This window comes from Rosa chinensis, chromosome 2 (genome assembly GCF_002994745.2).
Source record: "Rosa chinensis cultivar Old Blush chromosome 2, RchiOBHm-V2, whole genome shotgun sequence".
Lineage (NCBI taxonomy): Eukaryota > Viridiplantae > Streptophyta > Magnoliopsida > Rosales > Rosaceae > Rosa > Rosa chinensis.
The window spans coordinates 10,083,641-10,099,892 of NC_037089.1; the positions used below are offsets into that span (position 1 = coordinate 10,083,641).

Genomic DNA, 16,252 nt, shown 5'->3' on the forward strand with positions numbered 1-16,252 from the left:
CAAAACCCAAAAAACGCCCGCAGCAATGAGAACTTGCCATGGCCAGAAGGTTGGCGTTGGCAAGAAAAGATCAAGAGGTACAAAAGAAACTTGAGTACAAAGGCACATACAAAGTTTTCATGGATGCTGGGGAGAGAAAATCACAAAAGCTGCATGGTAGTCGTCATCCAACAAGGAGATTTAATTCAGGATCCACTCTATGTCAACAAAAACCCCAGGGCCACTTGCAGAGGATGAGAAGAAAGGAGCCCATTATGCTCCTGCTACCGAGATAGCTCCAGCAACTGCATCTGACAAGGTACCCCTTGGAGTCACGGAGAACTCTCAAGTTGGGAAGTTGAAAGTTGAAATCCTGAGAAACAAGCTACCTCCTTTTTCCACAACGGGTTAGACTACCATGAAGGAGTACCACAAGACACATTCGGCTTTAGCTTTGTACGGGCCGACGTGGGAAGAACTAGATACTCTGAAAGCGTTAACAGAAAACCCAGGTCTTGAGCCTCTAATGGTGCAACGTACATCAAGTGCAGGTTTGAAGATTTTGTATTAGGCACAAATAGATGGTGTGGAGTTGGTAGCTGACACTGTGGATTTACCAGTATCCCAGCAGATCTCAAGTATCTAAAGGAGTACCACAGAATGTACTCGGTTATCAGTACATATGGGGTAACTCCATAAGAGAGGAAGCTTCTTTTGAAGATGGAAGAACACATTTGCCAACGAGAACTTAAGTACGCCGCGGAGCTGGGAAAAGGAGATAATGATTTGAGTTGGAAGAAAACTAGCGAACATGGACATAGACTGCGATGAACTCATCAGCAAACTAGTTCCCTTGTGTGCCATGGAAAATTCAACTAATTCAGGTTGAATTTATAATCATGGACCTTTATTAACCGCGTCTGTTCAAGTGCGGCTCTTCAACAACCGTGGTACTCGTGATACCAACTCGCCGGTACCACCAAAGAGTTGAGTATTATAAGTTATACATTCTATATGCCCAGTATACAATTAGTTAACCATGGACCTTTATTAACGCGTCCGTTCAAGTGCGGCTCTTCAACAACCGTGGTACTCGTGATACCAGCTAATATGGTCCTTTGCCGGCTACGATTATTCATTGAATTCATGAGATGTAGCCCCCCCAAGTGAGTCGACTATTGATTGTCTAAGCATAAAGTCAAATTGATGACTAAAAATAACGTGTGCAGAAAGCCATTATTAAATCGGAAGAAATCAAGTAAATCACAAAGTTTAATGAGTGACAGCAGACCCACAAGTAATGAATGACCGCGGCTAATTAGCCGCGACACATCAAAGAGGTTGATTGTCAGGAGAAACGTTACCGAAGTTTGGGGCAATTAACTTGAATGAGCATTAGGAGGTGTTATTGCCAATCATCAGTTACAAGACCTGATTGATTGGTCATGATAGAATCAATCATTGATAACGATATCACAAACATGAATACTGTTCTATTTGTAATCCATGCGGTCTTAACTGTGAAGGCTGAAATTGTTTCTTTTTCCTTCATTCAATAGTTTAGCTTCACTATAAAAAGGACCATAGGATTCATTGTTAGAGGTCTCAACCAAACACTCTACGCGATTACACAAATTTCATCTCAATACATTTCAACATTTCAGCAACACTTATCAATCTTTATGTGTTTATCTTATCGCTTTCTTTACTGGTATTTATCTTTCCTGCACTTTACTTTGTTGCTCTTTACATTCAAGCAGTTTATCTTCCTGCACTTTATTTGCTGCACTTTACATTCCTGCACTTTACTTTGTCTTTACTTGCACTTTATTTTCTGTGTTTACTTTACGTTATTTACTTTACATTACACAGCACTGCGGCTAGATAAGGCCGATTCATGCTAAAGTCCTTGCATTCAAGGCAGAGAGAACCCTTCGACCAAGATCGATCCTTCCTTAGCCACAATCAACTGATCAGAAGTCAGATCGGCGCAAGATCTACAATCTAGACAAAACCTCGCTTGGCCTACCGGCCGCAAGTTGGCACGCCCGCGCACACGTCACCACTCCAGAAGGACGTGTAAGCCAAAGAAGACCTCGGCCCAGTGAAACGCGGCCGAGACAATTTTTGAGCGAACAGTAGTGTATTCATTTTGGTTCACTTGAGGGCAATAATATGATTATTGGGGCAATAATATGAGTATTGTAGGGCAATAATAAGATTACTGAGGGGTAATAAAATGTTTATTAGGGCAATAATAAGATTATTGGGGGGCAATAATAAAATTATATTTAGATAAACCTCCGAAATCTTTCAAATTTCAAAACATCTTCATTTTTCACTAATTATTGATCCCCGGTAACAAGTTTATGGGGGCAATAATATGATTACTGGGTATTATTGGGGAGTAATAAAATCAGACGCGGGAATCCGGTCACCAGTCCGGTAGTCGGATTCGGGATTCAGGTCGCCGGATTCAGGTCATCGGTCGCCGGAGTCTGCGGCCGGCCACTGGTCACCAGAGCATAGCAAGGTGGAGGATGACTTTTCTCTCTAAGTGAGAAAGAAGGAGAGGGCAAAAAGTCCCAAAAATAAATAAAAGAATAAAAAAGAATTAATTGGGTATTAGGGAAATAATCCCTTAGAGTGTTTGGGTAAATGGGGTTAAAAAACTGTTAGTGGAGCAAGTGGGCAATTTTTAAGCTGAAATTGGGTGAATGATCATTTCCCTTTTTTTTTTTCTTTTACCACCCACTATACCAATTTTGTTATCAGACAACGGCAGAAAACCGTTGTGTGATTTGAAGACCCACCGTTGTAGAGTGAGCCGTTGTCTGATGAAAAATCAGACAACGGTGGAACACAGTTGTGTGATAAAAACACAGACAACAGGTATGTGTTATAACCGTTGTGTGATAGCTCGGCAAATGGCTCGGTAGATGCCCAGAGCAGCTGCGCAGCAGTTGAGGGGCGTCTTCAGACAACAGTGCCAGTTTGCAACCGTTGTATGTTAAGCATGTCAGACAACATTTTTTTATTTGTCTGTTGTCTGATTACTCTTCAAACTTCAGTTCTTAGACTATATCTGTTGTGTGATTAACTTTAGGACAACAGGGTTCAATTGCTTCTGTTGTGTGATTAACTTATAGGACAACAGAGTTCAATTAATTCTGTTGTCTGAGTGTAAATCAGAAGACATTGATTCATTAAAAACCGATGTGTGATATGATTGATTACAATGTATTTTTGTCCCATTTTTGTTACCTGATCATTGTGTGATCAGAATTAGGCAAAATTAATGCTCCATTATTACGTAAATAATGGTACGTCTAGATCGTTGATCAATTGGAAAAAAACACATTGCAAATGCTCAAATGAGTAATCAAACCTATTCCATATATCTCTTAATATGTTAAAAGCATTTCCCAAAAGCTTATAACTACGTAAAACATGCCACATATAGAGTTTGTGCAGGAACTTGGTTTCAATAGCCAACATATTGATACAAACTCTTGTCTTCCCACTATTCCAGGAACTTAATCTATGCAGCCATGGTGTCAAACCTTTAAAGTTGAAGTGAGTGGTTTGCAATTTCTGTCCAAATGTCCAACCAAAGACACCTCAGCCAAAAAAGCCAGTCCAGAACCTATATACAAACAAATAAGCTTCAGAAAGTTGAAATTACTCTCTATCCATCTGAACACAACCTTTTGCATGCCATCCAAAAGTGCATATATCAAATTGTTATGCTTATGATTTAAATATTGAAAGTTGCAAGTCAAGTTGTCCAAATAGAAGTCATATACATCTCTGAGTTGTATATTAGTCATTTGCTACACTCTTAATATGATTTGATTGATACATGCTAATATATACCAACCAATGTTACTTACAAACTTCAAATCGATATAGTGATCATTTATGTATGAAACAAAAGTGAAATGCATGAGTATATCGATGAGATTCGATATGATTCGTAAAGCTGATAACTAATTGATATATACTACCACCAGAAATTCTCCGAATCAGATAAAGCTGATAACTAATCTCTACATCAGTAATCCATAGGTAATACCTGCATCTCTCTTCTCCTCTATTCATCTATAATCTCAGTCCGGTGAAACGGATATTGTTTAGTATTATAGTCAGCATTAGGTTTAGTAAGTCAAGCTGGTCAAGTAGGGAGAGAAAAAAAAAAAAAAGCGAAGCAAGATAACTGCATAAAGGGCCTTAGTAATTTCCTGAACAAAATAAGAAAGAAAGCTAAATGGCCAAATACTCTAAAGAATGAAACTTATACAATGACATTATTACATATTTTCTGTCCATCTGCACATTCAGTTGCTTCTTTAATCAAAATGGTATTCTGTAGTCTAATTAATCTTGCCTCATTCTAGCAACAAAAATTAAACTCATACATCTGTCGGCCTCATTCACCACTTTATACAATTTGGTGAATGTAACCAAGGTGAGGGACAACATAGTATTGATGGAGGTCTTCCAAACCAAATGAAGGATAAGAAATAACATGAATTATAGCTTGACAATGCCATCCTCAAATCTCAGTTTTGATAGTGCTATTTGTTCTTTTGTCTCATCTTATTTCAATGGTACAGTTTGGAAGGACTCTATGAATCCTTAGGGATCTAGCTCATTACTACTCCTCTACTTTATGTTCATTATGATACCTACCATTACTAGTTTACTACTGTCCTGTAACTCCAAGTCAAGGGCTTGTGGGCACATGCCATGGTTGAAGGGAATTAGGAAAGCTTGAATATATGAACTTGACCCTCAACTAAATGCAAAATGTTAATTTTGATCTTTTGTATTACATCTGATGAAAAAGCTTAGAAAATAGCCTGCAAAAGGAAAAGGGAGAGCATGGTACCTGAATAGAATCTGAAGGTTCCAAACTCGATCAAGCAAATCAGTAATTTCACCAATCAAAACAACTATCAGATCACTAGCAGATTAGTTTACAAAGAGCACGTGGTCCAAATCCAACTTTAGTTTACAAAGAGCAGTCATATTCAGTGATAGTGTCGACTACATACCAGCTTGCCATTTTCAGAGTATCATTTGCTGAATAGAGAATGTGCATTAATTTGAAGCAATTGGGACTGTAGGTATCTGTAAATCATAAAACCATGAGTCGGGCATTCTACAAATATACAAACACATGACTTAATGGAGAGAAAAGTGATACATCCACGAACCTGGAGTTAATCAGATGGATAGTTTTTGAGCTAATGCTTACATAAAGCGGTTTTTCTAGTCCCTGGAGTTCCATGTAAAAGAACAATGCTGCAAAGTCATAAAACAAATCACATAGGTAATTAGAATTTCTTAACAAAAAAAGATGAGAAATGAAAAACATTATGAACATAATAAAATGACAGCATCAGGAAGCAAAGAAATTCCAATATTGTTTTTTCCAGTAACTTATTTATAGACATCTAGCTACCTTTAGACCAAGAAATATATAGCTTTTCAATGACTTTGCTATGAATGATTCAACCATTCTGCAATTTCAAATAGACATTCTGCAGTTTGAGATTTCTGCACCATATGCATCAACTGACTAATTTATTCTCGGCTCAAATATGCACCATATGCATATAACACAAACTCCTTATGCAAATAAGCAAACTCAAAAGGATTCAAACCAAAATATGAAGACCAAGGAAAAAAAACAGACAACATAAAAAGCAACTCGCCGAAATAGGCAAGGAAGAGCCAATTTATGCATGGGAACAACAAATCGGATAGCAGCAACAGCAGTAGAAAGAGAAGAATAGCAAAACCAGAAACAAATATAAAAAATAATTGATTAGACCTGAATTTAGCATAATCAAACAAAAAATACCATTCTCAATAGAAAATAAAACACAAACAACTCACCGAGATCAGCAAATAAGAAGGCCCCAGAAGCAAGAAAGAAGAGATTCTAGACAAAACACAAATCAAAGTGATTATTATGAAACATTCTAAAACAGAAGAAGATATCATTTTAATTGAATTAACTCTAGGCCCAAAAGCAAAACTGAAGACGTTCTGCACCAAAACGAAAATAATATTATGGGTCTACATATTGAGTATTGTAGAGCTGTCTCTATGGAAATTCAACCACCTTAACAATGAGTTCACCCTTTTGACATGACAGTAATCATGTCATAATTGTGTTTTATAATTCAAAAAAAAAAATTCAAATCAAATAACATTAAGAAAAACCCTTTTCCCTCTGTTGATATATGCAAAAGAATGGCTTGAACAGCGGAGCAGAATTAAATCACCAAGTGTTTAGGTAAAAATGTTTGAAATCCTCCATTTCCCAGTCTCCTACCCTTCCTTGTTTTCTACAGAAGCCAAAGAAACTTTTTAATTCTGCTCATTGGCATGTAAAAAATTGCTGAATTGAGTGACCATTCTGACATATAATAAACACCTATCCTTGCAAGTCCAACCTAAGTAACAGAATAACTTACCTCCCCATTTTCACACACACATCAACTTCCACAAAGTAATCACCTTTTTCTTGTCAACAATCAAAGATCAAATTGCCACAAAGTAATCATCTCGTTAACCCAGTTCCAATATTCAATGTATTGGAACTGCCATATTACATCACATGCATCAGTTAAAAACTCTGCCATATTACATCACATGCATCTTGAACAACAAAGTTGCCATTGTTATTTGTCAAGAAGCCTTGCTGTATATTCTACTTAAATTCTTAACCTTTTTGTTTCCACCAAGTGTAGAAAAATAGATCTATATCGATGAGATTCATAAACAGAAATTAGATTACTAAGGCTTATCAAACCAAGAGATTTGATGAAATTGAAAAAGAACAAAAATTGCCAATTATCGCTAGGAAGAACATGAAAAAGAATCATACCCAAATAAGCAGTGGGAGTTCTTGAAATTGTGCAATCTCGCAGAGAGTTCACCTGGAACTAGCAATGGATATCGGGTATTCTTCTACAAAACCCTAGATTCACCGTTGTTCTTGAGCAATCTTCTGCAAACCATCTTCCACCCCCCGTTCTCGCCTTTTCGGGAGCCTTAATAATCAGCTCGTTTTTCTGGCACTCGCCCAAATCTTGCCATCGGAGGATGACCAGCGGCGCTGCTTGTTCTTCATCAAGTTCCTGGCCCATGGTTGTGTTGTGAAATCCGGCTAATTGTGGAGACGAGATTAGGTCAATGAAATTTGGGTTTTAGATTGAGGGTTCGACCAATAGAGATTTGGTTGATTTCGGGGAATCTAAGATTGAGGTTTCCCTATTTGGGATTTCAGAATGAAAGAGAGAGGAAGACTATGATTTCTGGGTAAAGAAGAGAGTTGGATGAAGAAGTGAGCGAGAGAACACTCAGAGTGAGATAGGGAGAGGAGCAATCTGAAAAGAGAGAGAGAGAGAGAGAGAGAGAGAGAGTAGAACGTGAGAGTTCAACGATGAGGGACATAGATTTCGCGAGAGAGATGGAGAGCTGTGAGTGTTGGGCGTCCTGAGAGAAGAGATCGAGAGGTTATGAAAATAGCCAAGCAACTTTGTTTAAATGTGCCCTCAATTGTCTAAGGCATTAAGCAATAGCTTTTTTTTTTTTTTTTTTAAGTTACTCAACAACATATGATACATTTACGTTGTCTGAATTGCTACATAGCTGAGGGAACAAAAGATGAAAATTTCCGCTTGTGCAATTAAAATGCCAGTTTTGGCGCTCACGTTAGGCATTTCTGATTCACACAACAGAAATAGTTCATTATGTTGTAGGAAGTTGCAAGCATGACAAACCATTGAAGCCAAATTTGCTTGTTTTGAGGGGAATGAATGTCATTTGGAGACTTCTCCAAATTCTGCTACTTACTTGCACAACGGCACATAAAAACCATTGTATGATGATTTGCAAGTATACTTACAACACAAATAACTAAACTGTTATACAATTTGGAGCCAAATTTTGAGTCCATCTAGGAGGGAAATCTGCCGCAAATTTTTTTTTTGATTCACACAACAGATTATTCTTGTAACCTGTGCAATGACTTTCTAAACAAAAACTTCAGAATTTAACCACCTTATACAACGTAAGTTTACTAAACATGTTGTGTGATTAACTTTTCTTCATCACACAACACTTTTTTTTTTCCGTTGTGCAAAAGTGTTGTGTGTTAACGTTTTTGGTGTAGTGACATCTTAACGACGTTAACATTCAATTGAGAAAAAATAGTGTAGAAATGAATGTTAGCTTATGTGGCACAATAAAACCCATTAGATTAAAAGGAGGAGTAAGATTTTATGAAATTTATGTAAATACAAGAAATCTAACTTTAGCGGATCTAAATCCCCATTCTACTCTATACCAGTTATCTCTTTATGGGAGCAGAGTTATTGATAGTCTATACCATTTTTTGGGAGCTGTACTTATTTTTCTTAACCCTAGCTACCTAATATCTAGGTCTCTTTACAGCAAATCTATTTACTTGGCAGAAGCCATTCGGTATAAGGAAAAGGATAGTTACTTGATCACTACTCCTTAATTATCCTTATCCCTTAAGGAAAAGGAAACCAAGCCGACCTCATTTTCGTATAAATAAGACAAAAAGAAACCAGAGCCCTCACTCACTTCACTCGCAAAACAATCATCACAATGGAAGAGGTAAAGTTGATATGTCTTGATGAGCGTTGGGTCTCCATTGCAATAGACAATCGAGACGATCTTGGGGATGTTGGGTCCCTCCACTTCAAGTTTCTGGAGCAGGTCTTACCACACTGCTCCAAAGACCAGTTGGTTCACATCGAGAAGAGCACCAAAGGTAAAGATCTGAGTCCCATCACCGATAAGCTGTGGAAGAAGTTCTTCGAGAGAGATTTCGGTGTTAAAGCCACAGATGAGGTGATCGAGAAGATGAAGATCAAGAAAGTGAGTTTCAAATGGTCGGAATTGTACCACGCCAAGTTGAAGAGAATGGAAGAGGCTGAGAAAGAAGCGGGTGAAAGGTTGAAGAATCTGTATCAGAAAGAAAGCGCCCGGAAACGAAGCCGGCAAGTTAGGGTTTTGGATAAGGTTCCACCTTCTTCTTCAAGCAATAAAAGAAGTGGATCCAACGCAGGGAGCAAACTGATGAAGAAAGTGAGGAAAGAGTATCTGAATTGTTTGGAGGTGAAAAATCTTGAAGCTGTGAAGATGAAGAGAACTGCCCAGTGTTCTGGTCTCATCAAAAAGCCAAGAACGACTCTTCAAGCTACTAACGTCTTTTGAATCATTGATCAATCTTGGAGGTGGCTTCAATCTTCCCAGTTCCCACATAGCTAGTAATTAAAGAATATACGGAAAGATCAAGATTTGTTGTTGATTTCAAGAAAAAGAAACGAAGGAAACAAAGATATACATTTGTTTTTGTTCATCTCTTTCCTTATGTAACTTAACTTGTGACTAATGAAATATAAAGTTCTTCTTTGATGATAATTTGGTGTTTTTGGTTATATATATGAATCTGTTCTATTTGTGGTCTGATCTTGGTATGTTCTGACTCCACCTTGCCTTTTCCATTTTGCATCCACGACACAGAATATAATGAAAAAATGAATCTAAAAGAAACTGTACGGTATCGAAGGAGGGATAATATATGGGAGGACTAGTACTTCTTTTTATCGAAGTCCACAAAGTCTAGAAATGCTTTTCAGTTTCGTCTTCCAAATATTAATTGTTGAACTGAATTCTTTCGAGAAATAAAAGTTCCAAGGATTTCCTGAGAGTGTACTTACGGGTCATTGGAGTTGGTTGCCCAGATATCGTATGATTTTATGTAGAATGATAGGTGTATCTATGTTTTGCGTACTATAATGAAAGGTAGCCAATGGCTGAAAGCCTGAACATGAAAGTTGGAACATGTTGAGAATTCTCTGATTGATGAGCACATCCTGCACTCCATAAGTCTAAGCTGCTTGGTGCCTTGAGACTTTGCACCTGCAGATGAAAGAGAAAAGGCAAGCCATGCCAGTTAGCAACTTCATACATCTTCTGCAACGGCCTCATTTGCCTTATTAGTGAAGGAAGTAGAGGAACTAAAACTTCTATTATGGCTTAATACCTTTATGTTAGACTTCCCCCCATATCATACCAACTTAGATTGGTAACTAGAGAAGTAGAGACAAATGTAGAGATCTTTCTGTTACTTAACAAAGTGTGTTGGCTTTTGGAATTAGTCGTTTTGTATAATCTCTGTATGTTGTTGCAACAGTTTGGAAAAAAATAAAAGAAACAAATATGCATACAAGCTTGTAGGACAGTCATGTCGAATCTCATCATGCTGGTGTTTATGATCAAGCTTTTGAAAAGATAAAAGAAGAAAAAGAATAATTAAAAAAATGAGGTTTAGTGGGTGAGAACTGAAGCTTGAACTAAGACAAATTCAAGGCATCATATTTGCAGCCATGAAGCGGTCCTTATCGAGTAGAAGTTAATTTATATGGAGAGTAGAGGAAAACGAGCAAAAAATATAAAACCCTATTAACTCAAATTAGAGAGCAAAAGACAATTAACAATTGGATTTTACTCGCAGAAGTTATTATCAGGGTTGTTGTTCTTATATTGTAACAAATGTTTCATTCCCTTGCAATTTAAAGTGCATCCTTCATGACTGTAAGAACATATTTGTTTTTGACTTCTCATCCCATTCAATTTTCCTATAGAAGAACATATTGATAACTTGATGCAAAAATTAAAATAACTTTCAGAACACACTATGCCAAAAAGTTAATCAGACGACAGAGTTTATCTGTCGTCTGAGGCGCTGCCGTCTCTTGTGCAATCAGAAGACAGATAATTAAACTCTGTCGTCTGATTGCACTCAGACGACAGACATGTTTTTGGTCTTCTGTTGTCTGATTGATTCCTCGCATGTAAAGGTGTGTGTTATGAAGATTTCAGACGACAGAAATGTGTTACCTTATATATAAACAGACATCAACAGTCTTTATCTTCTATTGTTTAATAGTAATTTCAAAGACAGTATTCATGATCTTTCAGTGGTATGAATGAACTAAAGTATTAGGTGCTGAGAACTTATTTGTTGTCTGTAATGGTTATAAACTACAAATAATTGTGGTCTTAAGTATGTTTCAATTACATATAACTGCAGTCTGAAAATATAAGAAACATCAGTTATTTGTTGTTGTAGCTACATTTATAATTCGTTTTTATGTTGTCTGAATGTGTATAAAACAACAAATAATCCAACTATTATGTTGTCTATGTCTATTACATATAACAAATATTTGTCGTGGTTTTTTAGTTCAGATTACATTTTTCTTTGTCTTAATCAATATAGGAGGATAGTTATTTATGGTTCTATGTACCTTTGAGCGACAACTATCTGTTGTCTTAACCAATATAAGAGGATACTTATTTGTGGTTCTATGTACATTTGAGCGACAATTTTATGTTGTCTTAATCAATATCAGAGGATAGTTATTTGTGATTCTATTCTATTCTATTGTTTCTCAGCTGTTCCAACAACATATTGTTTTTCAAGTTTGTTGTTGCCTTGTATTTCAGATGACACATATAAGTTTGCTCTTGCCATTCTTTGTGTTCGCATTCATTCTGAAAACTCCAATGCCATTACAGCCATCAAAATACATCTACAATAGTCATTAATGTTCCATGAGACCTAACTATTGAAGCTAACTAGCAAAATAATTTACAATGTACTCTAGAGCTTGGACATTTGTTTTGTTTTTTCTTCTCCTCCCGTGGCTTTGCTGTAGAATATATTAAATGCTCCTAGCTCCTTCAAGATGCCAATCACTTGCCTTCAGAGTTTGCATAGAATTTTTCACTGCATATGCTGAAACTACAAGGTATAAAGCAAAACCCAAACAATTATTAGGCTAATGATATCATCAAAGGAACAAAACATGGGCATGCTTGATGCATTTTTGAATGAGAACCAAACATTCCAGCAACTATTGTTCCATGACAGAGAAATCTAACCAGATATTTACATACGCAAATGAAGAACAAATGTTTTGAGCACTAAGACCCAATATCGTCTATCAGCTCTCAATGTGTTTTCTGTACCTTGAATTTGAGCCATAATCAAGGCCATTGGGCTCAAAAGACATGACAATACAGTTACATTTTGCACAGCCTCTATCAAAACTTGTCAACTTATGTCAAAGAGAGCAGTCGCATATATATATATATATATATATACACATATACAGAAGCAAATTAACATCATAACCATACTTTGATAACCTGATGTGCCAAAATTTCATACCATACCAAGCTCTGTGTAAATTATGTTTTATATTCTAATATGTGGGACTGTAAATACTTGATTTTGGACCAGAAGCTACTCAATACATATGAAGAAAGAAGCATCAAGTGATTAACAGAATAATCTGAAATTAAATAAGGCATCTCCAATCAATATAATTAGAATTCAAGGTACCATAAACTTTACATGAAATGAAGAACCCAAAAACAAAACAAAACAAAACTTCTATTAGCTCAACTGAAAAACAAATAAGATTTCAAATCAAGAAAACAAAGACAGATTAATTTCCAATCAAATAAACTGTTCAGTCTATTTGGGGTCCAAGCACCATACCTTCCCTTTCGAATAATGCTGATGCTTTTGGAAGACTTGATAAGATATTCACAGGATATGTGAAAGTAGTCATAGAAGAATTGAGAAATGACCAGAGAAACGATGTGGGTTTTGTTCGATCAGCAAATTTTTACAGATAAAGCTATAAAAGATAATGAAAGAGTTTTACCATCAACTATTCAGAAATTAAACACAAGTGAAATTGGAACTCTAATTCAGAAATTAAACCCATAAAAAACTCTTGGAAGAAAATTTCAATCCATGAGGAGAGAGACCTTAAAAGTTTTCGGGATCCGCACTAAGAAGGTCGACATGTGCTTTCTTATAAATTTGTCGACATGCATAAATAGATGCTAGAAATTAAAATTTAGTGTTTTCTTGGTAACGTTATGGAGTTCTGATTTGGCTGTTAATCTAATTTCATATAAATCTCATATTCACAACCACACTAAATTTGAAACAGAGCAATCCACTAATGAACAATGATGCTAGCAGTGAAGCCCATATCGATCAACATCCTAAATTATATAGACACACAAAAACAAAGCTCAGGACAGAAAATAGGAAACTCATTTCAATGAAGAGCAACGCTTTAGATGTTCAAAGGAGTCGGTATGCAAGATAACGAAATTAAGGAAGGAGAACATAGCCTGGAATTCCCAAACAAACTAAATAAAAAATAAATAAAAAATGAGAGCTGATTACTCAACTGTAAAGACGACCAGGTTGAGATAGAAGCCCCAAAGATGGATGATTGCACCTTTGAACAGTTCAGATTGTGACCATACCCAGCACTTGACACCTAAATCACCAAAAAAAAAAAAAAAAACTATCATTTACTGATTCAGTGAGTAGTGATTTCATATCAGAAACCAACCAGCAATCGAAAAGCCATACAAAGCCATCAAAACTCAACTCCACTACTAAAACATACACCGAAAAACTGTTCTCCAGTAAAAAAAAAAACACACACACACAAAGTAGCAGAGAGCACAAAACATAAATCCATAACCGATGAAAGACGACAAAACATGAATTATAAAAGCAATAAACTGGAATATGTTTAAAAAAAAAAAAGCAAACAATGGAATATGAATTATTCTATGTATGATCTACTGTGTATGAACCGAGGAAGCACCTATTTTCAATAAGCTAATCTATTTGCATTTAATCTTCTTGAGATATTTTCTTTCTGGATGCCATATTATTTGTATGTGAGAAATACTTCATTTTCTTGTATTATATTTGATAAGTATAATGTTGAATTAAATAAGAAAAGAGTTAAGACACTTAGAATACCCATCGTAAAACTATATTTTAAGTTGAGTCACACAAACATGAAATCTCACCTATTTCTTCTTGCTAACAGACTGCAATACAATAAAAAGTAGAAATAAGGATATCATACAAAGAAGAATAAATGATGCAATTGACAAAGAGAAAAATTAAGCATACAGCTTTTAAGAATAGAAATCTATCATATAATTCATATCGAACACAAACTATAGCTATGAAGATCATGAACATGCAAAAAAAGAGTCTATGAATTCAGTTGAAAGTATAAGGAAAACCGGTCTGAAGCAGAAACCACAAATAAGAGGGCAATCATATCAATGAAGCATAACAGTAATCAATATTTTCTCTCTTAGAACTCCCCCTTTCTTAATGTGGACATAATGTTCAAATAGAAATGAAATTTTGAAATAAAGGTCCAGCTGCCTGTGAAGCAATTATTTATAGTGGAAGGTACATACCCAGGTGATGGAAAGCTGGGAAAAGAGTAGAGAAAAGGCTTGGTAAAGCAGAAGAAGATGCAGCAGAGGACTAAGTTTGTTTCATATTCACAATCCCTCAAATATCTGGTGATATCTGACTTTGTCAGCAAAGGAGTTTTACTTACCCAAAAGAACCTACATTTGATGAATCTAAACACAACACCCTATCTATTTAAAAAGAAAAACAAAAAGAATTGTCTTTTTAGCAGAAAATATCTAACTTGATCTCATCGAACTAAGACAGAAACACTAATCTTATTCTACCAATCTTTTTCTCGCAACTCATTCAATCAACTCAGCTAATAACAGCAAAAGACCTTTGATCAATTCCATACAATGATCCAACAGACAATTATAACAGTTAATTAACTACCATGTCTCATTGTGTACAACCAAAAATTAGAAAAAGTGGAGCCATAAAATGGTTTGAGATTATCAAACGGATACTAAAATAAGAACTGTGAGTGCTGCCATAATCTAAATCCACTCTGCATAAATGCATGTTGATTATAAACAATATATAAAAGCCAATCAAAAAGATCACTAATTAATCACAGCTTGTCCCCAAATGTTTTTTTTCTTTTCCGGTAAAGCAAATAAGATCGATATATATATAATAGAGAATGAACCAGACCTTGAGATGGCTGATTTCACTTTAACAACCTGCGTTGTTTATGCTTCAGAATAAAACTATAATCTCCAAGTAATGCAGCATACTTGCAGTTTATACTTGCGAATTGTTCTTCCCACTCTTCTTTTGATAATGCAGCATACTTGCAGTTTTACAATCAAGTTGATAGAAATGTGAAACATGGCCGGTTCTTCTAAAGGAAAAGGAAACAAACACAATCATAGCAAGTCTGGAGATACAAGCTCAAGAATAGGCTATTCCAAAATAATAACAAATAATCTCCAAGTAAAATGTAATAGTCAAACCAGGTAGCAAGTACAATTGAAAGGGATATATAAAAGAAGTTTAACAATGATGCATGGCATTGAATCTACAACGCAGTGTCTGGGGTAACTTGTGAAAGAAAGTTTAACAACAAGCTCAGCAAACTTCTTTTGGTAGGAAACTCGACTAGAGAGAGGGTGTACACTTCATTGCAGATTACAGGAGGAATCCACCTTCTCCTATCAATCTAATCTAGATGGGATAAGTATCACTCACTCAATTTAAGATAATAGTGTAATGAGTTCCTCAACTTACAGGTCTTTAGGTTTATCAAGTCTGAAATCCCAACTCAGAGGAAGAACATACATTATAGGAGTTGACACACATTCTGGCAATTAAAAAACTATCATTTTTTGAGATTATCTGCAAATAACGAAAGGAATGAGAGAAAAATACTCCCCCTGACCCATTTCTCTTCCCAAAACCCATTCTTTCCCATTCCCTATTTACGAATCTCATTCACTGAAGCAGTTATAATTGCTAATAACAATTGAAATTTTCAATCAAGGAAAACTTAAAAAAAAAAAAAAAAAACAGTCAACATTAAAGCAACTGCTAACATTCCTTTCCATCACATTATAACACACAGAAGGTGACACACTTTGAAATAGAAACAGAGACTTCTACTACATGACTTTTTCTGTGGGAAGTCAGAAGGAACCAAAAACCATTCATATTTACTAGATATGAAAGTCATAACAAACATTGCGGTTTCATCAAAGTCCAATTCGGCAACATACATAACAAAAATGTTGAAAGCACATGATAACAAGTCCATTGAAATAATACCTCAGGGTGGTACTGCAGCCTATAGAACCTCCTTTCTAGGCTTTCAATGGCGGCCACCACTCCCTGCTAGCTCTGCTCCATCACCCGGAACCCCTGGGTATCCCCAACCCTCTTGGTCCCGGAAAATCCCCG

General features: G+C 36.0%; 1 protein-coding gene and 2 long non-coding RNA genes across 3 annotated transcripts; 1 reads left to right on the forward strand and 2 right to left on the reverse strand.

Moving 5' to 3' along the window:
- Positions 1–5,237: 5,237 nt before the first annotated feature.
- Positions 5,238–5,973, reverse strand: LOC121051666. The gene is made up of 3 exons (XR_005806436.1): positions 5,884–5,973; positions 5,447–5,541; positions 5,238–5,286 (listed from the first exon to the last, which is right to left on the reverse strand). It is a non-coding gene; the product is annotated as an uncharacterized LOC121051666 (long non-coding RNA).
- A 2,658-nt stretch (positions 5,974–8,631) lies between these two features.
- On the forward strand, positions 8,632–9,243 carry LOC112183661. Its single transcript, XM_024322022.1, has one exon. The coding sequence runs from the start codon at positions 8,632–8,634 to the stop codon at positions 9,241–9,243; it is 612 nt and encodes a 203-aa protein (XP_024177790.1).
- A 2,484-nt stretch (positions 9,244–11,727) lies between these two features.
- On the reverse strand, positions 11,728–15,461 carry LOC112185803. Its single transcript, XR_002930475.2, has 3 exons — positions 15,011–15,461; positions 13,312–13,403; positions 11,728–11,839 (listed from the first exon to the last, which is right to left on the reverse strand). It is a non-coding gene; the product is annotated as an uncharacterized LOC112185803 (long non-coding RNA).
- Between the last annotated feature and the right edge of the window lie 791 nt (positions 15,462–16,252).